Source organism: Seriola dumerili, unplaced genomic scaffold (genome assembly GCF_002260705.1).
Source record: "Seriola dumerili isolate Sdu_G_001 unplaced genomic scaffold, Sdu_1.0 BDQW01000017.1, whole genome shotgun sequence".
Classification (NCBI taxonomy): Eukaryota; Metazoa; Chordata; class Actinopteri; order Carangiformes; family Carangidae; genus Seriola; species Seriola dumerili.
The window spans coordinates 6002337-6028252 of record NW_019174272.1 but is presented as its reverse complement, the minus strand read 5'-3'; the positions used below and the strand labels follow the sequence as shown (position 1 = coordinate 6028252).

Sequence of the window (25916 nt, the reverse complement as noted above, 5' to 3'; positions counted from 1 at the left end):
TTGAAATGAGCATTCAGAGTACTTATTGATCAGTTTGATTTTGATAGTTTTTCCTGAGATGTTTGTATGGCTGAATCCCATTTTCACAAACATTATTACAGGATAACCTTTTCTCAACAATAGTCTTTATAACTGGAGTAATCACAATTAAGGAATACTCCAGGAGGATGATTGATGAGGATGAGGGTATTTCAAGGGGTTCACTTAGCTCAACACCACTGAGCCAATGAGAGTCCTGCATGAGTGAGCCTCCTCTCGCCACTAAACGCTAACATATGGGCTTTCTTCTTCTTCTTGTTCTTCTTCTGGAAGAATGCAGCTGTAATTCTAAACCTGTTTTTACAAACAGTTTTTGGTGTCACTTTGCAAAAGAAAAGTCAGGATTTATTCATATCTAAATCTTTATGATGCATTATGGAGCAGGGAAAAAATATTTTTTTGAATTTGCAAACTAAAATCTACCTCAAGTCTCAAGACAGACATATTTCTTAATATTGTAATTTATTGTAAGCATCACAGTCAGTGACATTAAACTGAATTCATTAATTGAATGAATTAAGTGATAATGGGACCTGTGGTATGTTGACATGTTTTCCCCAAGTAATCATTGTATAACAGCAAAAGCACACCAAGCATCAGTACTCTCCCTCCTCCTCCTCCTCCTCCTCCTCTTCCTCCTCCAGTACCCCCTCCTCACTGGTGGGCGTTGATTTAGAAACTTCCCTCTCAGCTTTTAAATTCAGAGGTTCATTGTGGATTTCACTCTGACAATCAGTCAGGTCACCGGGCGCAAGATGGTAAGTTACCAGTCACTGTTGCATAATTTTAGTCGGCTTGTTTACACTATGAGATTCATTATTACCTGTCACCTTTACATTTAAAAAGACATAAGAATGTTTGTCAGTGTATTTTTTGCATGGCTATTCGTTTTCGTAGTAATATAATGACTTTGTGACATGCTCTTTGATTATAGACAACATACACAGACAAAGGCGAAAAGGTAGGTAACCTAATCATATATGTTTCCCTGAACAGATGTTATTAAATAACTGCTGCTGTTAATGAGGACACTAAAACAAAGGTTTTAATGTCATGTCACCAATCCAACGTTTGTTAGAGATCATTTCGCTTGAGACACTTCACTATGTGATTTAACTAATTACAACAAAAGCCTAAAACTGAATCTTCCATCAGTGACTAATGTATTAAATCATTATGTCTTCTTGTGTTTAGCATGAGCAGGGCAGGTTCCTCTGCTTTGATCACTTAACATTCTGGGTTGGAAATGCAAAACAGGTAAGTTAACTCATACCTGCTCACTCTCCACTTTTTTGGGCACATGATGTTTTTTTTTCTGACCAACTTTTCTCACAGATGAAGGTGTAGACTACACACTCAGCCAGGCTATTGGCTCTCCAGAGGGGTGGAGGGGACACAGCATGCAATACCCCAGACCTCATACTCATTTTCCCACCTTCAAGTAGCGCAGCAAAAACTGTCAGTTAAAGCTCACTAGTCACCAGGAGATGGCGCTATCAGACAGTTTAAAGCCGACCTTTTGTAGTCATTCTTAATTATGGTTTAACATGGAAATGAAACATCTCCTGTGATGACTGTCTTCAACAGGCTGCATCGTATTACTGCAACAAGCTGGGGTTTGAGCCTTTGGCTTACCAGGGTCTGGAGACAGGCAGCCGTGAAGTGGTGTCCCATGCAGTCAAACAAGGAAAGGTAAAGACCCGTCAGTGCTTCAAGCCTGGAAGGACACAGCAGGAAAATGAGAAGCTTTCCTGTAGTACAACAAAACAAACATGAGAAACACTGTTTTTATACTGATTATACTGTCAATATATAGATATGAAAAGGTCCAAATTTTAGCTCTGTACTGAGTAAATTAAATGATTCATGCGGGAAAGATTCACTTTTAACATGTTAATGTTTTCACTTTGTATTTGACAGATCATTTATGTGTTCTCATCTGCCCTCAATCCTGGAAACAAAGGTATGTCATTGATCAGGGGCTGGGTTCATAATATGATTTGATGATTATGATTTGATGATAATATGATTAGGAATTTTAAGCCAAGAATAAGAAAAAATATTATTAATTTACACTCACCTTTATTTTGTGAGCCATTTATTTAGCAATTACAAGGAAAGAGTGACACAGTTTACAGGAGTAATAAATGCATTGGTTTGTCACAACAAAAAGGGGAGCTGCTACGATGCAATTCACTGTTCATGTACTTATTTTGAGAAATGGGCCACTGGACTTTATCACTTTTACTCACATGTGATGAATTTATTCCTCCCTATTTTGTTTAACCTTTCTGTTTTTCTACAAATGACCTTTCACCCTTTCAAGGCTTGTGTTCTCTGATACTTAAATTGTGATTACAGGCTAATAAAAATATGCATTTTCATACCTCACATAAATTTTCTGATACCTTAATGGTCTGCTACGAGAACACTGAGCTCCCATAATTATTAGTAAAAACAACTGAAGAAGGAAGAATTGTGCAAAACATTTCCCGACAAATACTGAAATGCTTTGGCCAAATCAAAGAGAGACTATGTTTGTCTTTTTCTCAGAGATGGGAGATCATTTGGTGAAGCATGGCGATGGAGTGAAGGATGTTGCATTTACAGTGGAGGACTGTGACCTCCTCGTGCAGGTAATGCTTCAGGTTTTATTTGGCAGGTTCATTCTCAGCTACTTAGTAACACTACATTCACTTTTGAGACTACGCTGAATCGCTGGCACTGAATTCTATTAGATGAATGCTTCTGCTTTCAATGCATTTATATTTTCTCTACTCGCAGAAAGCCCGTGAGCGAGGTGCAGTTATTGTAAAAGAGCCTCACACTCTGGAGGACAAGTACGGTAAAGTCAGGCTGGCCGTGCTTCAAACGGTAATAGAAACCTATGAATTTACATTAAACATTTCAGTTGCAATTTCAATGTAGCACACTATGTAATGAGGCGACTTGGTTTTGTTCGCTGCAGTACGGTGACACCACACACACGTTTGTGGAGAGGACAGGATACAGTGGGTTGTTTCTGCCGGGATTCCAACCCTCTCTGTTCAAGGACCCTTTATTAGCCAAACTGTGAGTAAACACAAGTTATTCTGGTGTTGCTACACTTATAAGATGATAAAGTGCCTGTTTCCATTTGAATGCCAACTAATGAATGATGAGTTTGTGTGGTTTTGCTTTCGTCCTTGCACACAGGCCAAGTGGAAAACTGAACTTTATTGATCACGTTGTGGGAAACCAACCAGACGATGAGATGGTTCCAGTAGTGGAATGGTAATGGACTTAAAGGGAGTCTGAAAACATGCAACAACAAAACTGCTGTTCATGCCTCTGTATTGTGATGCAGTTTACAACAGCAAAAGTGGTGGTGGTTAGGAGGAGTGGGTTGGGGGGTGGGGGTGGAGTCAAAGGCTGTCTGATTCTTACATAACTCTTTTTTTTCTAGCATGACTCGAGGATCAGCATGACTTTGCACTTTTTAATTTGGGTCTCCAGTGGTCCTCCACATCTGGATTTTGTTGTTAACCCATCATAGGCATTTAGGCACGAAAAGGCAGGGAAAGGCAGTTCTCTGAATGAGCAAGCTCATTGGTTGATCCTGGAAAGAGGGGTGTAACATGACCCGGGAGGTTTTCAGATGTGAACCTCATGGAGCCAGTTCAGTTGTCACTCATTCATGTTTAGCAGGCTGCAATTCTCTAATTCTGATTCTACGGTTGAATCAATCCAAGACACCAGTGAAAAGCAGAAACACTAAGCATTTCAGATTATGTAACATACGGTAAATATACGTTTACACCACAGGTGTTTGACCCACCATAATGTTTGTCTGCTGTCTGCGGCCACTGATCTCTGGTTCACGATCTTACAGGTATCAGAGGAACCTTCTTTTTCACCGCTTCTGGTCAGTGGATGACAAGCAGCTTCAGACAGAGTTTAGTGCCCTGCGCTCCATCGTAGTGGCAAACTACGAGGAGACTGTGAAGATGCCCATCAACGAGCCTGCCATGGGGAAGAGAAAGTCTCAGATCCAGGCATGTTCCTCACACTTTAACAAATATGTGGACTAGACACAACTTATTTGTAAAATAATTTTTAAACAGCAAGTATCTTTTCTCTATGTTTGCACTTACAGGAGTATGTGGAGTACTATGGAGGTCCAGGAGTGCAGCATATAGCCATGAACACATCAGATATCATCACTGCGGTAAGTCTATGAAACGCTCGCTTTGGTTTTGTATGTGGATGCAGTGGCAACAGTAATGATCTGATGAATCCCATCTGTGCAGATTCGTAACCTAAAGGAGCGTGGGATGGAGTTCATGTCTGTGCCGGACACCTACTACGACCAGCTCAGGGAGAGGTTGAAAGAGTCAAAGGTCAAAATCACAGAGGACCTGAATGTCCTGCAGGTCAGAGCTATTGTCATATGTTAACATACTTGGAGGAACAATGCTGTGTCAAAACTTAAGACAAGTGAATTTACTTTGTAATCACAGTGATTTTAAAAGCAAAATGTGCATATACTACTTTTCAACAACCTCATGGAGAAACTCCTCCCGAGAGACAAATATTATCCTGTCACCTTGCTCATATACAGGAGCTGAAGATCCTGGTGGACTATGACGACAATGGCTATTTACTTCAAATCTTCACCAAGCCAGTTCAGGATCGCCCCACGGTGTTCTTGGAAGTCATTCAGAGAAACAACCACCAGGTGAGGGCGCCGCTGGATAGTTGAACTCTTTTACAGAAGGAGACACATTTTACATTTTACAGGACATTCAGTGTCTTGACAAGACAATATCTGTTCTAGGTGAAGAATAGCAGTAATTTAAACATATGATTTGTCCACAGGGCTTTGGCGCAGGAAACTTCAAATCTCTTTTTGAAGCTATTGAAGGCGATCAGCACGCCAGAGGAAATCTGACTATCCTTACGCCAAATGGAGTTTCCAAGAACATGTGAAGCCAACGTTATATTTACGTTTTACCTCTGAAAAATCTCAACATCCATTAATGAAAATACACTGTCCATCGAGGGTCCTGTTTACTTCCTAAGAGTATTATACTGATAATGTGCTACATCAACGTTCTGATATTGCGATAGACAGTAAGAGTGCACAAAGCGTGTTTATTGATGCTTTTATGCTTTGATATTTTTGTTACTTGCATGTTTTATTAGTATTAAGAGTTTATTACATCATAAGTAAGAAGAGTACATCACAGCTTAACATTCATAATGCCACGCTTTCTTCTTAAAAAATATTAAAAACACAACCAATATTATTGATACAAGCTTGACTCAAGCAAAACACCATTTAAGCTCTCATAAATGAAAACATTTAACTATACATTTATGTTATCATTTGGACATTTCATTGTAGCAGAGGCCTTTAGCATGATGTTTGGTGCGCCCATTTTCCCCCTCCATGTTGGAAGACAAAAATTGCAATGTGTGAAAAATTGGTTGCAATAAACTGTAATGTACAACCGAATGTAGTGTTTTATGATGTAGCTTTTTCCACAACATTTTGTTTTAACTGTGATTATCATTTCATGTCAGACCCCTGTTGATAAAAAAAAAAGCAAAGCTCCAAGTGCTTGGTCCCATTCCAGTCTTAAGTGCTGTTTAGGGCAGTTTATAAAAATCATGATTGCCTGATGGCCCTTCTCCAGCACGCTGCAGTGCTTTTCTGATTTACTGTGTGAAAATGACTTTTTTGACACAGTCTGTGTTCATACTGTACAGTGCCTCAGGCAACTCTGTTCTCATGACATAATCAGGACACTTCCTTAGAGATCAGTTCAAGGAGCCGCGGCAGCTATCTGCTCCGCACAAACAAGGAATCTTTGTTTCCTCGATGGGAAACTTGTAGTCATATGTGATCTCCTCATTGATGCTTATTGGCTGCCGGGAGTATATCACTATCTTCTTCTGAGACTCCACAGTGATGATCTTAGCATAGCAGTTAGGCTGCAAGAGAAAAAAAAGTAAGTGCAAACATTTTCATAAGAATGTGAAGTTATTTAGCATTTAGGATCCTATTAAACAAATGTTGATCTTATTCAGAATCACTTTAATCTCCAGCCACAGCCCCAGCAGCTCGTACTCACATTGCAGCTGTGGTTGATAAACCTGGCTAAGTTCCCACATTTAGTGGCATCAATGATGGTGTCCTGATCCACCCGGAATAAATAGCTGCTTCCAATGCCTTCCTCCTCATATCTCTGCTCCCTCATGTCAGCGATGACCTAAGGGAAAAAAGAACAGATGCACCTATTCATGGGTTGTGTTTATCTTATAGGGTTGTTTATCACTACCACTCTTATTCACACACCTGGAAAGTACCCAGAACAACCAGAGGGTCCCAGTGGGCCACTGGGCCAATTCACAGAAACAGTCAAGGGGATAGTGGTTTGTTTACATTTGTCTGCAGCATTTGATGGCGGAGATGCTTGCATCTATGAATTTTTTCCCGAGCCTTGTCATTAGTTTATGTTCGTCTCACCTGTCTGATGATTTGGCCAACGTACTCAATCACCATCTCATCTGCAGCTATAGGCTCCATGGCAAACAGCCCCCACTCATGGATGTGACTCCGGCTGAAGCAAATCCTCTTCTTTCGAAACTGATATAAGAAGAAGAAGTTAGACAAAGAGTAGCTCCTTCTGCTGCAGACACTGACATGACAGTTCACTCATTTCAGGTAATCATTCAAATAACTGTGTTCTACCTTGGGTGGAAATTCTGACCACAACACAGTCTGTGCATCTGGACAGACCATTGACCCTTTTTTAAATCTATCAATCTTATATCAGAATGGCTAGATACCACCAGGGTCTAGAGAAAAAAAATATATATATATTTTGGTGATTTAGGTAAATTGAGCCTAGCTTTGGTATTAATATTTTTAATATATGCAAATGGAGACGTGCACTTGTAAAAACCAAGTTACATACAAACATACATATCTCATGAGAGCAGTCCAGGACTTACATACTGATAAAAGACTTTATTGTTCCTAACAATATAATAAGTAGTTTGGGAATGCTAGCAGGTGTCAAGTAATTAATATCAAATTCTTTGGATTTAAAAGGTTTATATAAGCTTCTTTCAAGTAGAAAGCATGGGGGTTTTCAATTGAGTGTACTTATCTTTATACTAACACCTTACTTACCTTCAGCTGATTGAACCTGACCAGGTCACTATCACAGCTGAACGAGGACAGCAGGCGGCGCTGTTCAGACCTGAAGTCAGATCCAGCACGCAGCAGGGAGGTCGGTTGTTGGGCGGGGATGGACGTTCCCTGCAGGAATAAATGTTGACATTAAACACTGAATGGAATAAACCGGGCACTGAGATCATCACAGTTTCCCCTCTTTAATACCTGAGTACTGAGAAGCTTTGTGTTGTTGAGGTATTTCATTTTGTCCTTCCTGCTGATTTTATAGAAGCCTTCGCTGCGAGCAGAGCCGGTCCTGTGATTTGGCTGCCAGGATTTGTGCTCCTCACTTTTTTCTACGAGGACTTTAGTCAGTGAGCAACAGTTAAGGATGTCAAGCACAGAATAAACAGTACCATGCAAATTTTGTATATGTGCATATATTGAATTTCCATATATGATATACTTGTACATATAAAATAAAAACATATGCTTATATTTTACACATATGTTACGTAAATATATATCCATCCCAAAGCCTGTTAATATATGTCGAAAGGCTGACACCACTTTCCCAGAAAGGGGAGATAGACAAGTTTAAAATGAATGAGAAATTAATAAGAAGAAACACACATGAGCATATAGAATTTTTCATATGTATGTTGTTTAAATAAACTTGCAGATATGAATTAAATTCATATTATTAACATATGTGGTAGCAACATATAATAACATAAAAAAATTCATCATAAAGATTTTTTTTTTAAATATGTACGTATATAAATTTTACCATAGGTTTTTCATATATGTTATAAACTTCATAACTTCATAAATCCTGAGGATGTATGTATGTGATAATAACATATCCCCTTATAGATGACATGTGTATATGGCAACATGACTCTTGATACAGGGACATATGTGTCATATATTACATTTCTGTATCAATCACTTACTGATTTATCAGAATTCATCATTTATTTGTAAATGGATGTTTTAATAACAGTACCTTTAGCATTTTAATGTAAGGGGTTTCAATATTTTTTCAAAAAAATCAGGGTTTAAATATGACGTAATATTTTTTCCAGAGTAAATATAAAACATTATGGAATTAATCGCAGTCATTTGTGCACAATACAGTGCAACCTATAAATTAATCAAAACTATGTATACATTATCAGTTAGTTCACTTACTGTAAACTCACTCTGATCTAATTTCATTTTAACATGAGGCTCTGTTAAAAAGGATATGAGGGTGAGGTATCCAGAGGGTGTCACTGAGCCACCCAAAGCCATTATCCTGCTCGTGCAGCCTTTCATATGTACTCTGCAGCAGCCTTGCATCTTCTTCATCCAGACCCTCTTTCCAAACACTGTGAAGGATTCTCCCCTCTTCATACAGTGAACGCCACCTGTGAGGACGACTGTGGTAGGAGAGTGAACCGGTGATTCTTTTACGTGATCTCTGCTGATGGTGGCTTCTCCATCTCCTCTTTAGCCTCCTCCACTGTTTTCGCCTAGATAAGGATTTCTCCTCATCCAAAAGGCCGGGCATATTCTCCAGTCCCTGCAAGGGCTTCGCTCTCACACATGAAGTGATCCACACACCCCTCCCATCATCAATGTCAGATGTAGATTCAGTAAGGCTGCATGGAGAGGACACTGTGATGGGAGAGCCTCCGAGAGAGTCGTCACACAACAAGGAGGTGGCCACCATTGGCGTTTTCCTCCTGTGGGCGTCTGCTATTCGAGTTAAGATAATGTCTCTTCCAGGAGTCTTTGGGGCTGTTATATACGGATTACTGGACAGGGATGGAATAGGTGGTGGACTGCTAAGAGGTGGGCACATCACTGTGCTACCTTCTAACATTGTCATCGCTCTGCCAGGTGTTGCTGGAGCTCTCCCAGAGCCTTGCTGAGGCCATCCACTTCTCTCCTCCCTGCCAGGGGTTTTAGGTATATCCTGGTAGAATAGGTATGGGGCCGCTGGGAGATCAGAGGGAGCTAGAACAAGCTCACTGCTCACTGGAGAGAGGGACAAGACTTCATCTGAGTCCTCACTTTCCAGTTCAGCTACTATGCCCTTCCCTGGTGTTTGTGGCCGTTCCACTTCCTCCACAGCAGGAGATGTTGGTTTGCTTTTTATCAGAAGGTCAGGGTCACTTTCCACCAAGCAGCCAGTCGGAGTGAGAGGCCTCAGGTTTTCTATGGTTTCTAGAGACTCCACCGTCCACTCAGGGCTCTCCATCTCCACATCAAGATCTGGCTCCACTGCTGCACAGATAAATAACAAAGAATTATTACAAAATCCTATTTACATCATTCATTCAATGGTTTTGTTAAATTATGTATAGAACATACAGCTTTTTAAAAATGTTTCAAGGGTAATCTGTGAACATTAAAATCCTGCATGCTGAATGTTCAGTCATTAGATGTACATCTGTTAATACTTTGATAGTTATTTTTATCCTCATTAGATGCCAGAATATTTGGGAAAATCACAGGGAATTTTTGCACACCACTTTCATAAACTTTGACCGACATGAAACATTATTGGAAAATCATGCTGCAGTCAACTAATTCGATCTACAGCATGCTGGACATATAACCTGGAAGTCCTAGAGGTGACGGAGGCTGTAGGTCCTGGGGTTCTCTTGGTTGGAGCTCCATCAAGGCATCCATGTCACAGGTGTGTTGTTGACAGGATGTGTACTGGCTCTCTTCTCTTTCCCCCCTTTGAAATGGGTCTGACCAGTCCTGCATGCACAGATCTAGCTGAGCACCAGGGGTTAGCGGGGCGGCAGAGTTAAGGGGAGGCCCAAGCTCCATTGACTCTTCATCTGACAATATCACTATACACTCGACACTCCTGTCGTCCTCGTCGTCCTTCTCCATGTCTTCATCTTCGGGACTGAGGTTCGAGGAGGACGAGTCCTCAAAGCTCTCCGAGAATAACGAGTCCGAGGAGTCAAAGTCCGACGAGTACTCGCTTTCCCCTGAGGAGCAGCTCTCTGAAAAACTATCTGTAGTTGAAAACAGAAACCAAAATATTCACTCATAGGTACGTGATTCTTCATTAACTCTCAGCGTTTCAACTAAATTACATTAAGACCTACCGCCATCTGAGCACTGCGCTCCATCACTAATGTGGGAGATGACGGCTACTTGATCCTCCACGTGTTTTTGTGCCACTTTGTTTTCTTCTTCAGGATGATTACTGTCATCATCATCATCATGATCTCTGTCACACTAAATAAAAAAGTTTTCTATTAAAAAACTGATAGCAAAGTAGAGGCACCACACTGCAATTCAGAGTTAAAAAAAATTCCTATTCACCAGGTTTTGAGGAGCATCGTCATCTGGCACAATATCCTCAGCTTTATCTGATGTCATTTCTTCATCTTGAATTGGGTTAGCCGCTTCTTTCCCTTCAACATCATCATCATCATCATCACTGTCAAGCTCATGTGGTCTTGCGTGTCTGCGTTTCTGTCTCACTGTGTCATCCCCCTGTTTCACATCTAAAGCTCCGTGGAAGAGAGAAACATAGCTGATCAAGCTTTAGTTGAGAATAGACAGGTGGAGAAGTTAACATATAGTATATGAGGGTTAGGTGCATTAAAAACACTGACCAGAATTTTCATGCGTAGAGGACGACACATTTTCTGTCTCTTTTATAGTAGCACTATCATCAGCTCTTTTCCTTTTTACCTGCATAACAATAAGTCATTTTACATTACATGAAATTATGTGTCTCTCAGAGGTTAAATGCTGGTGTGTTTCATAGTACACTGAGCAGAGTAGTTTACCTTGAAGGACGGTAGTGGAGGCTTTTTGCCCTGGCCACTGATGTGACTGAGGGGATTTATTTGTTTCTTCGTCTCTTCCACACTTCCTGATCCACTTTTCAAAGGAGAAACTTGTATCTTATGAATAAAACAACAAAAATAATAAAGTTACTGAGTCCAAAAGTGTACTGCCATTAAAATGTTGCAAAGGACACAGAAAATAAATGTGGTTTCATTGACCAATGTGAAGAACTTACCTTTGTTTTCTTCTCCTGACAGTCCCACCAGTCCTCAAATGCCTTGAAAGCCACTCCTTCAATCATTCTACGTGTAATGTCCTTCTTAATGATTGACTTCAGCTCATCCATGAGGACTTCTAAAACTTTTTCTGCTGTGACCTTGTGAGGGTCTTCCCGCACAACCGTGTAGTCTGGTGGTGGCACAAAGGGGTTAAACCTGGGAAAAGGTGGAGCGGGCCAGGGTGGTCGAGGGAATGGTAAAGGTGCACTGCCATGCTTCGGAGGATTCCCCTTATCCAAACGGCCTTCAGGCTGCATGGGTAAGGGGTACGAGTGCATGGGAGGTGGGACAGAGGGCGGCACCATCAAAGGTGGAGGGGGTCCCATAAAAAGGGGTGGGGGAGGAATAGAAGGAGGAGGTTGAATAGGAGGAGGAGGAATGGGTATGCGGATGTGATGGCCAGGAGGGGGGATCCAGCTTGGAGGTGGGATGGGGATGGTGCCATTTGGCAGGCGAGGGGGGACCGGTGGAATAGATGGAGGAAAGGGTGGGATGGGGAAAGGGAAAGGGGTGACTGGTGGAATGGCAGGAGGAGCTTTTGGGGTAAGGTGTTGAGAAGAAAATGACAGGGAATGAGGAAGAGAGATGTCTGTTGTCGGTGTCAGAGCTCCAGATTGTCTGTTGATTGTTTGCTCCTCATCCTCATCTGCTGCATGATGCTCCTGAGTATGATGCAGAGAAATCTCAGTGGATGAATTATAGCACAACAGAAACACTTTTAAATAGACAATAACTACTACTTTTCTTATTAGGATGTGTGTAGAGATCTAGAGAATTACCTTTGGAACAGATAATGACTGGAAACTTTCTGCATCTTTTTCGTTGTTTATGTGCGCCCTCCTTTCGAAATGCGTGGGATAAGATGGAGTGGGAGATAGGGAGTTTCTTTTAAGAAACAAAACAGCTTGAGTAGTTTCATCATCTTCATTTTCGCTGAGAGATGTTAGACTGACATGGACCAGATCATTGTTGGATTGCTGGTTGCTGCCTGCGAGTGGTCCAGGAGAAATCAAAGTGCAAACAAGTGAGTCATCTGAGAGAGGGGAGTTATTAGCTGAGCAAGGTGAAGTTGGGCTGTCCTGAAAGTGCACATCAGCCTGCAAAGTCTTTCTATCAAAGTATGAGGGGTCAGTGCTGTGGCTGTTTATCAGCAAATTTTCAATGCGGGAGTCCAAACTTTCTACCTCTGCTTGGGGGCTGCTGGAGAAACAGTTTACAGCAGATGGAGATAAGTCTGTTATGCATGCGTGGTCGTCAGGGGGGAAGGACGCTGCTGTCTGCTGGTCAGATTTGAAATTAATGCTCAGGATGCTGACAGAGTTACAGTTCAGAGGTAAAGTCTTAGAGGCATCAATGACCACGTCTCTGGACTCTTGACCGGGGGAAGCAAGGTTAAAGGAAGGTTGTGTATCATTGTGAGTGGAGGATTGTGCACTGTGACCCCACAGTGCAAGCTGCTGGCTGCTAGTTTGTATTTGGGTAGAGAGGGTGTGTGGTGGCTGTGGTTGGCAATGCTTCAAAATTAAGCTGACATCTGAGACTTCACCAGATCTCCTATGATACCTCGCGGGTGTGCGATGGCAGAGCTCTCGTCTTAGAGGTTTGTGAACACTATAGGTTGAAGGCTCCAACTGGAGCACCGGAGTCGCCTGAAGACTGGAGTAGCAAGAGTCCTGGGAGAGAGGAGTCGCAGAAAAGCAGGGAGTGTGGGGGGTTCCCTGAGAATGTGGTGTAAGCCCAAAGCTGCAAGGCGTATCCTGCCAAATACTGGAGTAGGCTGTGTCCAGAGAGAGAGGTGTAGCAATGCTGGTGGGGCTGGAGACACTTCCCTGTCGCTGTGTGGCTGCACTGGCCTGTAAGACATACATAATACAGAGAAAACATGAAAACAACTGGGAAATATTATCCACATTCATTTCACAGCCGGTTTATAAATACTGAATAGACAACCACCTTGATGATCAAACCACTACAAGCAGCTTTAAAATGTTTACCAGCAAACTGTTGATCAAGCTTTGAAGAGCTTGTTCACTGCTGCCCACTGGCAACGTCCAAGGAGTATAAAGGCCACGTAAGAGGAGCTGGAGATATCGCGCCCTGTTTTCCCCTGAGGAAGGTTACATATTACAGTTAGTCAACACATTCAACTATTACACTTTCACCATATATAAATGCAAGGTATTCCTTATATCAGCTTTACCTTTAGGATCAATTTCCACATGAATAACATTTCCCATCACTGACGTCTGATGGAGGTGCTGGACAGCGCCTTTTGCAGCCCGCACTGTGTCGAAGATAACCTTTGCGATCCCTAAGTGTTTCCTGTTTTTAGGATTGTAGAATATTTCCACTTCTTCAATATTCCCATATTTTTTGCACATATTAGTCAAGAAGGCCTCCCTGACATTGTCATTCAACCTGGAAAATGTCACTTCTTTGGGAGGAACAGGGCCGACATACCATTCATCAACCTGAAAAGACAACAAAAACAACTATTACTATTATTATCATTATTACTATTTTTATTTATATCATATTAGTACTAGTAGTAGTAGTATTTTATTAATTGTTAATTATTACCATTATGTTGACGATAAAAAAATTACCTTAAATTTAGGCACTGAAAGGTCACTCTTATGGCTTTTGCTCCACAGGCGGCAGATGCGAGGATCTCTGACAGTATCAACAGGAAACAGACCTAAGTCCTCAACCTGTTGAGGTAAACAACACCCATCCTTATAATGGAAAAGATATACGCCTGTTTGGAACAACGTTATAGCGGGAAAATATACTTAAATGCTATTATTTATAAGAGACAGGCAATAAAGAGATATTTAAAAATGCTCACGGGTATGTTAAAGTATTGTCCATCATAACGGTACACTTTGTACAGTCCTTTTGTCAATGCAGGGTCAATAATCAACTTGCAACTTCTCCAGGGCTGAGGCGGCGTCTCTCTCTCAGTAGTTTGTTTTTCGCTTTCCATTACATTCGTCAAAACCTGTAAATAAAACAGGTAAACACCGCTACGCTGTCATTTAGTAGCAAGGTAAAGCTGTTAGCTAGCTTACATTAGTCCTCCACTGCAGGTTAACACGCCCCAACAGGTGATGGAGAGGATCACCTGTAACGTTATCCCTTTCTAAAATATAACAGGTTGTCAAATGAAACATTATCTAATTAATCCAAGTTAAATCTATAAAAATATTCTGTATTTCGCTCACCTGTACCAAAGTTTTATCCTTTGATGGAGCAACATTGTGGAAAAGCTGTTATGATTTTCGTTGACGTCGCCCAGGTTGGATGACAGATCCATCCGCCAGCAGACAGGGATGAAATATAGACCCTTTGGCGAGGCGGAAGAGCACACAAATTGTAAAGTTTGTACTGAAAAGAGGCGGCGTTGTAACCTCAAACAAAAGAGTTGTTGCTTTACAGACAGTGTTATAAAGTGCAACAAAGCTAAACTACATTTAATTTAAGCTGAACTTGTCTACAAGGAGTAAATTCATTTTCAGAGACAATATTTCTCCATTGAATTGATGCATTTCTGCAAATGCAGTTATGCAATGATCACAGCTTCAAATACACTCATATTCTCTTTGCACAGTTCCCTTTACTTTTCCTACAAGTATCACGTAGGAAACACGGTTTGTAAAACACCTAACAAAGTATACAGACTTCACAGAGGTTTGATAACTGCTGACTCCATACTCAGTATAGTCACATATGAAGGACCACACTAGGTTGTTTACCTGGCATTTGCCAAAAGACAGGAGCAAAGAGAGTATATATGAAATGCAGATATATACTGTAGGTAATGTAAAGGTAAAAGTATGCACATAAGGCTGTGCATAATGTGAGTTGGGAAAATCTGCAGAGAGATTACAGTTGTCCATCTATGATGTGCTCATATGGAGAAGTTAAAAAACTGCAGAAAATATTTCATTTTCAGTGGTGTTTTTCCCTCAAATCTGGGCCTGTTGTTAATAAAGATGCATCAAAACAAGAGAAGAACTGTAAAACAGCTGGCCCAGATGTCATAAAGCTGTATAGGACTAGGTCAGTGCCCACATCCTTTTCATGTCACAATTCATACATTATTTTTATATTGTTTATATTATCTAACATATTATTTGCAATTATCTTTCCAACAAATGGTCCGCAATGAGCGGACCATTTGTTTGTTGTTGATCCCTATGCAGGGTCATGTGTCTCAAATAAATTCAGTATATGGGACTTTGCACATATGTACATCATTTTTAGGCCTAATTTTGTGCACATGCTAGACCAGGTTTCTACATTAAATGCTTTATGATGTTTCTAGTAAAGATGTGTTTAATCAAATTATCACACACTAACACAAACGGTGTTAGCCTATTTCAGTTTAGAAGGACTGGATGGGCTAATGGGAACTTGGCAAGAGAACATACAAGATCATCTTTTCTACTGTGGTCTACATATCACATTACTGGCTTTTTGATTTGCATATAAAATCATAGCAAGGCTGCGCACATCAGCCACACTCATACAGAGTGGTCCATATGATGATTGACAGCAATCTGTCTATAACAGACAGGTGGGAGGAGTGGTCAACGTTGTAAACTTAAATATGGGTTTGAACTCTGTTCCTTTTTGTCCGGACGTCGCCATGTTGATGGAGGAAACCTGTCCAGGTATGTGACTGTTATTAGAACGGACATGAACGTTCCATGGTCGCCCTGTTTGGTTTCCAGGTGCATCATTTGGACCTCATCATCAATTTGAAAGTAAACAACCGTCCATCAATCAGAAAAAACAGGCATTTCGACTTTCACTCGACGATTTCGTTGAAAAGGAGACATCCACCTGCGATTTTTTTGCACCTGGACATCACCTAACGACCTGCTGTCACTGACAAGAGGACTTTTTTCAAGAAAGACGTGAGATAACGTTATATATAGTTGTGTATGGTTAACTTATACCCTACTATTGTGTATAGTTACAAATGAGGAGCAAATATGAACTAAAACATGTTCATTATTATTATTAATTATTATTAATGATAAATAATTAATCTGTTTAATCAGTTTTCACAAGTAGAATCTGATTCAATTTTGCCATTAACATGTATTCAGTAATGTTACAATAAACTGTGTTGTGTACACTTTATTGGTGCTCCTACTTTAAGGCCTCTTTCACTAGTAACACTCACCTATTTGTGTTTACCTTAAGTACTCGTGCACTTTGTCCTGAGCATAATTTAATGCATAACTTATTTTTAGAATTTTATTGTGAGTGTTAATGCATTGTGCTACTTCAATGATGTGATGACATTTCCATGAAGTAATTATGGGTAAACGGTTCATGGTTTGTTTATGTGATGTGGAGCGTCTGAAGGTTGTATTTGTTTCCACCTTCAGATGGAGCACCGCTACACCTCGACAACGGACCTCGTTCCAAGCCCCACCCAGCCAAACATCCCACGGATCATCCGCCGTAGGGTCCCAGCACCAGCCTCCAACAGTGGATCCCCACATGGCTCCCCATCTGGTTCCTCCCCTGGATCCCCGCTTGGCCCCGCACCCTCACACTCTGGCTCCTCCTCCCAGGCTGTTGTGACACCCACTGAGCCTACGGCGGCGTGCCCTCCTGAGCCACTGAAGACACCCACCGAGCCTCTGGCGGCGTGCCCTCCTGCAGGACCTCAGTCACCCCAGTCATCCAGTGAGCCTGGGCTGTTTGGGAGCCACCCTGAGCCGGACTGGGCGAGGAACGTCAGGCTTCTTATGGAAAGGAGGGAGCCTTATGACAGCATGGGACGCAAGAGACCTTTTAAAAAGTTTTATTTACAGTCTGAGGCCAATCCTCAAGGTAAGTCTCCAGGTAAGCGCCATAATTATTTCATTTGAACTGAATTTCTTTGAATTGAATGCATTTGAATCAAATGTGTCTTAATTTCTCTGAGTTTCTTTGAATCAATTTGATTTTAATTACATTGAATGCATCTGAATTGAATTTCTTTGAATCAATTATCAATTTGAATCGAATTGCTTTGAATTTCTTTGAATTTCTTTGAATTTCTTTGAATTTAATTTCTTTGAATTAATTTGAATTTCACTGAATTCAATTGCTTTAAATTGAATTACTTTGTATCAATTTAATCCGAATTTAATTGAGTTGCTTTGAATCTATTTCATTGATTTAATTGATTTGAATGAAATTGAATGATATTATATTGCTTTAGATTAAGGGTCAGTGCTCTGGTAAGTGTGATGTTCTTGTTGCTGCACCATGACTCAGGCAGGGTGTCTGCATGGAGCGAGTGTTTTCTGGGAGGGATAGCGTGAACCTCCAACGTGTTTCGACCTCCCAGTGAACCTCCTCTGTGTCAGAAAAAGAAAAGGATGGCGACACCATGTCAAGGGGGTTCATATGTCTGTCGACGCCCACCCTCGACCAACAGGAGTCTCCAGTGACAGGGACTTCAGAGCAGGGGTCCTCAATAACAGGAGAGGAGAAGAGCAGAGGATAAGAGAGGAGAGGAGTGGAGGAGAGCGTGGGAGGAGTGGAGGAGAGGAGAGGAGCGGAGGAGTGGAGGAGGAGAGGAGAACAGAGGAGGAGAGAAGGAGAGGAGAGAAGAGGAGTGAAGGAGGGAGGGCAACATGACGTGTGAACCCTCTCATGTAAAGGTAAATATTTCATTATTTATTATCAGATTTTATGCAGTGATGAATTAAACATCTTTTGACCTGATTTCTAAAGTTTTTAACTACAATCTGCTTGTGTTTAATTTTCCTTTTAGAGGGATGATGGGAGAGGAGAGGAGGAGGAGAGGAGAGGAGGTTGGAGGGAATATGACATGTGAACCCTCTCAGTCAAAAAGGTAAATTTCAATTCTATTTCATATAAATAATACTCTTCAATAATCCCTCTGTTCACTGTTATTCTCTGAAGATTCAATTATCGTCTCTTGTCTGTAGTTTTTTTTTTTTCAGGAAGAGGAGAGAAGAAAAAATGAAAGAAGAAAAGACACATGAAGAGATGAGGACATTAAAAAGAGACAAGAAAACAAGAATAAAGGAGAGGAGGTGGGAGGGCAATAAGACATGTGAACCCTCTCATGTAAAGGTAAATATATTACATGTTCAGATTTTATGTAGTGATAAATTAAATCTCTTTTGACCTGATTTCTAAAGTTTTTAACTACAATCTGCTTGTGTTTAATTTTCCTTTTAGAGGGATGATGGGAGAGGGGAAGGAGAGGAGAGGAGAGGAGAGGAGAGGAGGAGAGGAGAGGAGAGGAGGTGGGAGGGCAATATGACGTATGAACCCTCTCAGTCAAAAAGGTAAATATCAGTTTATCTGCTGTTTTTACCAGGTTTTATAAAGTTCAGATTTCTCTTGATCTGTTCATAAGTTATTTGACGTTTTTAACTATTACTCCTTTTTATCTGCCTTTTATTTTTACAGAGGAGAAACAACTAAAGAAGAAAAGACGTGAAGAGATGAAGAAAAAATACATTTTAATGAGATGAGAAAAAAGGAGAGGAGAGGAGGTAGGAGGGCAACATGATGTGAACTCTCTCAGTCAACAAGGTAAATATCAGTTTATTTCATATATACATTAAATGATACTTGTGAATAATCAATTTGATCACTGTTATTCTCTGAGGATTTAACTATTATTCTCCCTTGTCTGTATTTGTTTTTTTTCAGTAAGAGGAGAGAAGAAGACACAATTAAAGAAGACAGAGAGACTGAAGAGATGAGAAAAGAAAAGGACAAAAAGGAGAGCGGAGAAAATGAAATATCAAATATGACTGTCAATAAAAATGAATGAAAAGTTGCATTTCATCAAATTGCCACAAACTAACACGAATGGTATTATTCCATCTCAGCAGGACTGGATGGGCTAATGGGACCTTGGAGGCAAAACAACATACAAGATAAGTTTTTGAATTTTTTTTCCAGATTTGACCTGTCTATATATCATGGTTTTTGACCTGGACCTGGTCCAACGTGGTCGTGACATGAAAAAAGCTGTGAAATCTCAATTTTTTGCATTTTCACAAATAAAATGTCTACCTAAAATGTCTTGATTTCACAACATTAAGAGGCGCAAACAGCACCATTATGTGGTGACTGTGTGCATCTTAAGTCGTTAGAGCTTCATACGAATTTATCATGAATCATTTTGTGTGCACAAGATAAAAAATGTCACCTTACTGGAATTTTGCGTCTCCATAGGAAAGGATTGCAGATGAGTTGCATAGTGTAGTGTCTGGTAATCCAGTTCAACTGACTTGTAAGTAATCCAGCCTTCCTTCAGGGCTTCTACAGCAGCTTATTGCTCGGTTATCTCTACAGCACACAATATACACTGCCAGGACCAGCAGTTCACTGGAAGCATCCATCCCCATCTGTCTCTCCAAAAAACATGACCCAGAAAGGATAAGGAGCAAGCAGGAAACACCAGTCAGCAAGAAGAATTCAAGGTTGTTATTGTTGGAGAAAGGGGTTGTGGGAAAACCTTGCTACTCACAGTTTATACTAAAGGAGTCTTTCCAGAGGTGAGAGACTCACAGTGGAGTGCAACTGTACAGTTGTCACTGACCATTTGCTGTTACCTATGTGTAGTTAGGATTACTTTTGTGAAGCAATATTAGTGTGTAATCACAGGGTAGAACTCATTGGAAAGTAACATATCTGTGGGAATAAAACTCTTTTTCTGACAGGGTGAAGAAGCGAGAAGGAAAATCTGTGCTGTGCTGAACCTGGAGGCTCTGCCAAATACCGGGGAAATGTGGACGACTTATTCAGAGAAGGAACAAAACAAGGACTAATGGCCACAAGAGCACAGGAAAAAGTCAGACAGCGGGGAGTTTGTGTCCCTTGTCCCTTGTGATGCGCACTCATGGCTCTGACTGGCTGACAAGCGTAGGCTACACTGAAAGTGCATGATCGGACACATTTCCTGTGTGGGTTCACTCTTTACTTCCTGGTTTAAAATACATTTGTCTGCGAAAATAGGTTTGTTTATTTTTACTGTTTTTGTTTTCTATTAATGCAAATATACAAATAAAAATAAAACACTGACATATCATCTTAAATGTGTTTTATTCAAACTGGCAACAAATGTCCTGGAGAGACTTACCAGGTGAAAAAGCTGCAGCTTCTTGAGCTGCTAACACCACACATAAGTAAAACTTCAAAATACAGTATTTGCTGATAATTCACTTTGAAGCTGTGCATTCACACAAGCAGTGGAACCTGTCTATATACATTACCATACACTGGGTTAAATAAATAAACCACAATAATGAACCAAAGAAACTTGCCTTTGCTTGCATTGATCTGTGTTTAAAGAAGGCACATGGAGAATATTCCTATCACAAGTGTCCCAGAGTGTGTGCAGTCGATCTGCATTAACCTGTCTATTTAGTTCCTGTAACAAAGTCATAAAGAAACACCATCAACAGTGTGGAGAAGGGTAATGATCATTTTACTAAACAGTCTGTGAGTTACTAACCCCTCAAGGCTCCTTGTTCTCTGCGACATGGCCCAGAGATATTACTATCTGCACAGGAGAATTTGAATCCAAATTTAGGGAGCTTGTGGTCTACAGATGATATTACATTACCATGACTCATCATGAAACACGTATAGGGGGTGGCTAATACAGACAAAACTGGCATGGCACTAATGACTGCTGCATTACCTTGGTATTATGTTACAATATAAATCACATGAGACATATTCAAATTCATGTTTATGGCATAGATTAGAAATGGTTGTACTGTGTTTGCTGACCAAAAGACAAAACACATTTTTTTTTCAAATATTTCAATATATTCAAATATTCTCATGTTGTTTTTTGCTAATTCAACATATTTAGGGATTCATATTTTGGGATATGAAAATTTTCAAATATCATGGCAGTATTAAACATGCCGTGTGCACACATTTCTTCTTTTGAGTTTATGTACTAATTTTAAGCTAACAACAAGAGAAAAGTTAAGTAAACTGTCAAACACGTGTAGAACAATTCAACAATGTGCCACAGGACAAAAACAACACACTCTATGTTCCACACCTTAAAAAATCTACAACCTAAAAGTGATCATGCTCAAACTTGTAAACTATGAAAAGTACAAAACATATAAATTTAGACACAGTTCCAATACACGCATGCTTTGTAATAACACATTTAAAAATGCTTCTTCAAAACCAGTAAATATTCTTTGGATTACAATATGTTAGAATTGCAAAAGCAACATGAGATCGAGCGAATTTCTCAAACTTTTACCCGAGATTGTGTTTCCTAGAGAATGACTCCTCTGAGAAAAGAACAATGAGTCTTAAACACAGACGTAACCATCCGGCTCAATATGCTGCCCTTAAATATTCACTTTGATTCCCACCAAACCCTTGCTATAAAAATATGTGCACTGTAATACCACAATTTGGTTAAAAGCATTCCCTGACCAGTATTTATTTTTAAGAGAAGTTCCTTTTGCCTCAGATAACACATGAATACTGATGTATTTTAACATTAATATGTCATATTTCTTTTGTTAAATATCTAAACAATGTTTTGCTCAAAGCTTAATTTTCCTATGCTGACTGAAAAATCTTGGTAAATATTTAATAAGGATGCAACTTGTTCCATAATTTTGGTTTTAAAGGAAGCAGTGATTCTAATATAACTGATATTTCATTCAGACAATTCAAATCTTGAATATGAACATCTGTGTTGACAATATAGGCTTGGTAATGCTCCCTACAAAGCCTCAGGTGGATGCTGCTATGGCGACAAGTTTTACAGTAAACCATCAGCAGCACAGAATAAACTTAAGTTTGATGGCTTCAATAGACCAGTTAATTACTGAAATAAAAACCACAGAAAGAACAGCACCACTGAAGCATCTACCTGGACTAAGACCAGACATCTTTTATATGAATATTGTGAAGAAGTTCTGGCCGTGTTAACTCACATTCAAACAAGGAAGTGTACCTTTAATTTAGGGCCATTGTTTGGATCAAGACATGGATCTTAATAAGATTTTAAATCCTAAGAAATTAAGTCCTGTTTTCTACCATTGTTTACAACTAAACAACAACTTATTATTCATTATTATGTAGTACATTTTTTACATTACAAAGTTCTTTAGAGACTTCAGCCTTAAAATGTGTAATGTTATAATACGATATGATATGTCATGTTGCAAGCCACTTAAATGTTAGTGCCTGAGAGCAAATGATTTACCTTCAAGTGAAAAGTAAAACTATTTTACTAATATCTAATGTGTAGCAGTTGGTGAACATGCATTATCCAAAAGTGGACTGCAACACTCGATAGATGAAGATTGCAATTTCGAAAAAAAAAAAAAAGGGCATCTGAGCACAGTTTATAAACATTAAAAATAAAGCTTTAAGAGGAGATTTCACAATAAAAGCACTGCTGAATGTCCACTGTAGTTGTATGCTGATTGGCTATAATCAAGGGAAATGAACAGCCGCCTTCAGGTCGTCATTTTCAGCCCTGTGATCCAGCTGGTTCTGGAGCCGAATGACCTGCTCCAGCTCTCGGATCTGTCGGTCCGTTTTGTGACTAACGAGTGTGCGGTAAAAGTGGACAGCGAACACAATAAAAACAATTCCAAACGGCACCATGATGCAAGTGGAAGCGATGGCTGCGGCCTCACCAGAACTTATGGTGCCGTTGTTTTCTTCTTTGTTGCTTTTGAGGGGCAAGAACTTCACCCAGCACAAGAGCATCACCTCTGTGAGGAAGAGGAGGGTGCCGATGACTGTGGAGAAAGCCCAGGCCAGTTCTATGTGGCGGTGCATGCGCTCATGGGGAGACTCGTTGACAGAGTTGAGGTTGTGAACGTTGCTGACGGCCTCAAGGTTAGGGAGGATGCAGGTGCTGATCATGAGGGCAAAGAGGTGCACTGCAACCAGAACCGTGGTGCAGGCGCTGAAGGCTATAAGCAGCCCTGGAGGATATGTGTAATCCCGCTCCAGCTGCACCTCCACCATGGCAACCTGGGGAAATCAAACAGGAAAGGGTTTGCAACACAGCAACTGTCAAGGGCTAATACACCACTGGAAATCTATTCTGCTCCACCTACTAGCTTAATATAAACCATCAACTGTGCAAATAATCCTGCACTGTAGTACTGTTCTGGATCAATAATACAGTAAATAAGACTGTTATGTTTACAGTACATGCACTGTGAATGTGCATTGCTTTCCACAATGAGATCCAAGGCCAACCAAGGATCTCTCAGTGGGGACAGTTTGATTTCACTAGATGCAGTAAAATGTAAAATACCTAATAATGGTCATTTTGATCCCTCCCTCCCTCTCACTCCCTATCTGTCCCTATCTCCACCATACAGCAAAGGCAGCTATGTGCAGTTTATTAACCAAATGAAAAGTAACAATAAAAATGTTCTCAGCTGTGGTGTTTTACTGAATATTAAACAACATCTGATGATCCAAACATATGACAAAGAGTACAGACTTTTTCACAAATAGACCTAGTTGTCATTCTAATGAGCTGAGTTGTGTCTGTTATTATATAATGTCTGGTATATACAGTGGTAGGTGTAAATGAAAGAATGTGCATGTAGACCTTTTTGTAAGAGGTTTTTAAAGGCTGAGAAAATTATTACTATAACATTATATTGTATGATAATGCATGACATGCTGTGTAATTGCATACACAATAAATCTTTAATGTGTACTGTTGATTATTGTAATGGCATTAGAATTATTGCTTTTTTTTTTATTCAATTTCAAAGAAAAATATTTGCACAAGTTATTAAAGTAGTGTTGATGTGTATGTTGAAAAATGTGTGTGGATGCCTCAGCAAGTGCTGCTGTGTGGTGTAATTGTTATCGCGGAAGATAACCCGGATTTGAAGTTGTGTGGCAAGCCCTATGAAGTTTACACAAACTGCTTATTTCACTTGGTCCGTTAGTGCTGCACTGTTGCATCGTGAGAGATATCTCACGCAAAGGCACACCTGACTAAACCCACTGACCACCCTTTGTTTCTGATGTTGTGACCTTTTTGTTTTCACGTTCGCTGCTCAGTGTCCTCACGGAAACAAGCCCGTCGTTGATAGTTCATATCAGCGCACAGCAGCCGTCATTAAGGCCTGTTTTAGTGGCAGGAGCGACGCAGCCCTTGAAAACAATAATCTGCGTCACGTATCTGCGGTACATGCCGATGGCCTAAACTGAGCGTGTATTCATGCAGTTAACACTGTAACAAGAACCAGCCGAGTCAAGGCGAACTCACCATTGCGAAGCCCGACAACAGAGCTGAAGTGCGGCTGGTGGCTTTTAATTTGGCTCGACTCAAGTAGAGTTTTCTCCATGACAGAGCCTGCAAAGAGTGCTCGTTCAAACTCATTCCGAAAGTTCTTCCAAGTGACCGGTCTTTTTCTTTTTTTTTCTTTTTTAAATAAACATAAAGCTATAAAGCGGATTGATTTACAGTATGATAATCGATGTCCGATGAAAAGCGCACAGAGGGAATGAGGTTCCAACACGATAACATATGATTATCTCTAGATACAGAGAGCTATAAAACTATGTCAAAACTTTCCTGCAGCAGCTGACTGTCTGTCAGAGTCTATCAGGAAACACAAGATACCCACAATCCAATGCTCTACTCAAGAGCCGCATGAGCTCGCCTCCTTGCGCCAGTAACAGACAATGTTCATGATGAAGCTGAAAAGTATTTCCCTATACGAATAATATGTCAACCCAATCCATAAACCCAAAGTGCGTAATCCACTTTAGTGTAACATCTCGTGTCATATTGCTACTGACGCCCACAGTTGTATATGTTTGAGTGACAGTGTTTCCTGCATTTACTGTCAGCAGTTTTTTAATGAAACTGCGGAAACTGATCTCAGACCAGAGATTAAAATTAAGCAAATAAACAAAACAAAAACAAAACACAAATCTATGTGAAGTCTGGTGGTGTACATTTTCTTAGTTGTTATCGCCATCGAGAAAGAAAAAGTTACAAAATAGTGTGTTTATGTACGCCACAATACTGACAATTATTTATTAGTGCCTATTTTCTGTTACATTGTGATATTACTTAATAGCTCATTAATATTAATTGTCTCCTCATTGAAATACGCCAATATATCTATTTGGCAATAATTAAGGTAAATACAAGACTGCAGGCACCAACTCCCAGATATACCATTCAATTAAAGTTAAAAATACAATAAAGCTAAAAGACAGTTTGAACTGTCTAAACACAGAACTAGCAGGTCCTTTTGTTACTTTTAGGTTGTTTTACTGATGAGGTTTTGCAGGCCTTCCTGTGTAAGTTCACACTTCTGAACACTAGACACAACAGAACAAACAAAGTAACCACTACTTAATCCCACAAATCAACAGCAGAGAATACATGCAGACTTTAATGTTAATAAGCATCTCTCTATAATCTGGTTCAGTTCTGTTTGGACAGTGGCTGAATAATAAAGAAGCTTCTGGTGCCCCTATGGAGACAGTAAATGACAAAAGCTGGAGTAGAACATCATAGCAGTCCTTCACCACATGAGGACTGACAAGCACAAAATAGAAGAAGAAGCAGAGATGGAAATTTA

General features: G+C 40.2%; 3 protein-coding genes across 3 annotated transcripts; 1 reads left to right on the top strand and 2 right to left on the bottom strand.

Moving 5' to 3' along the window:
* The first annotated feature begins 565 nt into the window (after nt 1–565).
* On the top strand, nt 566–5009 carry LOC111227293 (4-hydroxyphenylpyruvate dioxygenase-like). The gene is made up of 14 exons (XM_022752725.1): nt 566–577; nt 974–1000; nt 1234–1296; nt 1627–1731; nt 1960–2002; nt 2593–2675; nt 2824–2913; nt 3008–3111; nt 3235–3312; nt 3911–4073; nt 4175–4246; nt 4329–4451; nt 4640–4756; nt 4897–5009. The coding sequence occupies exons 1-14, from the start codon at nt 566–568 to the stop codon at nt 5005–5007; spliced, it is 1191 nt and encodes a 396-aa protein (XP_022608446.1). The 3' UTR covers nt 5008–5009.
* An 832-nt stretch (nt 5010–5841) lies between these two features.
* On the bottom strand, nt 5842–14278 carry LOC111227284 (histone-lysine N-methyltransferase SETD1B-A-like). Its single transcript, XM_022752716.1, has 14 exons — nt 14141–14278; nt 13899–13997; nt 13493–13763; nt 13287–13399; nt 12905–13145; nt 11250–11827; nt 10321–10453; nt 9814–10227; nt 8456–9478; nt 7430–7578; nt 7220–7348; nt 6551–6670; nt 6156–6293; nt 5842–6015 (listed from the first exon to the last, which is right to left on the bottom strand). Exons 1-14 carry the CDS (start codon nt 14276–14278, stop codon nt 5842–5844), a joined length of 3720 nt encoding a protein of 1239 aa, XP_022608437.1.
* Nucleotides 14279–20384: 6106 nt separating this feature from the next.
* LOC111230954 (calcium release-activated calcium channel protein 1-like) lies at nt 20385–24974 on the bottom strand. The gene is made up of 2 exons (XM_022757861.1): nt 24587–24974; nt 20385–23322 (listed from the first exon to the last, which is right to left on the bottom strand). The coding sequence occupies exons 1-2, from the start codon at nt 24698–24700 to the stop codon at nt 22774–22776; spliced, it is 663 nt and encodes a 220-aa protein (XP_022613582.1). The 5' UTR covers nt 24701–24974; the 3' UTR covers nt 20385–22773.
* Nucleotides 24975–25916: the final 942 nt, after the last annotated feature.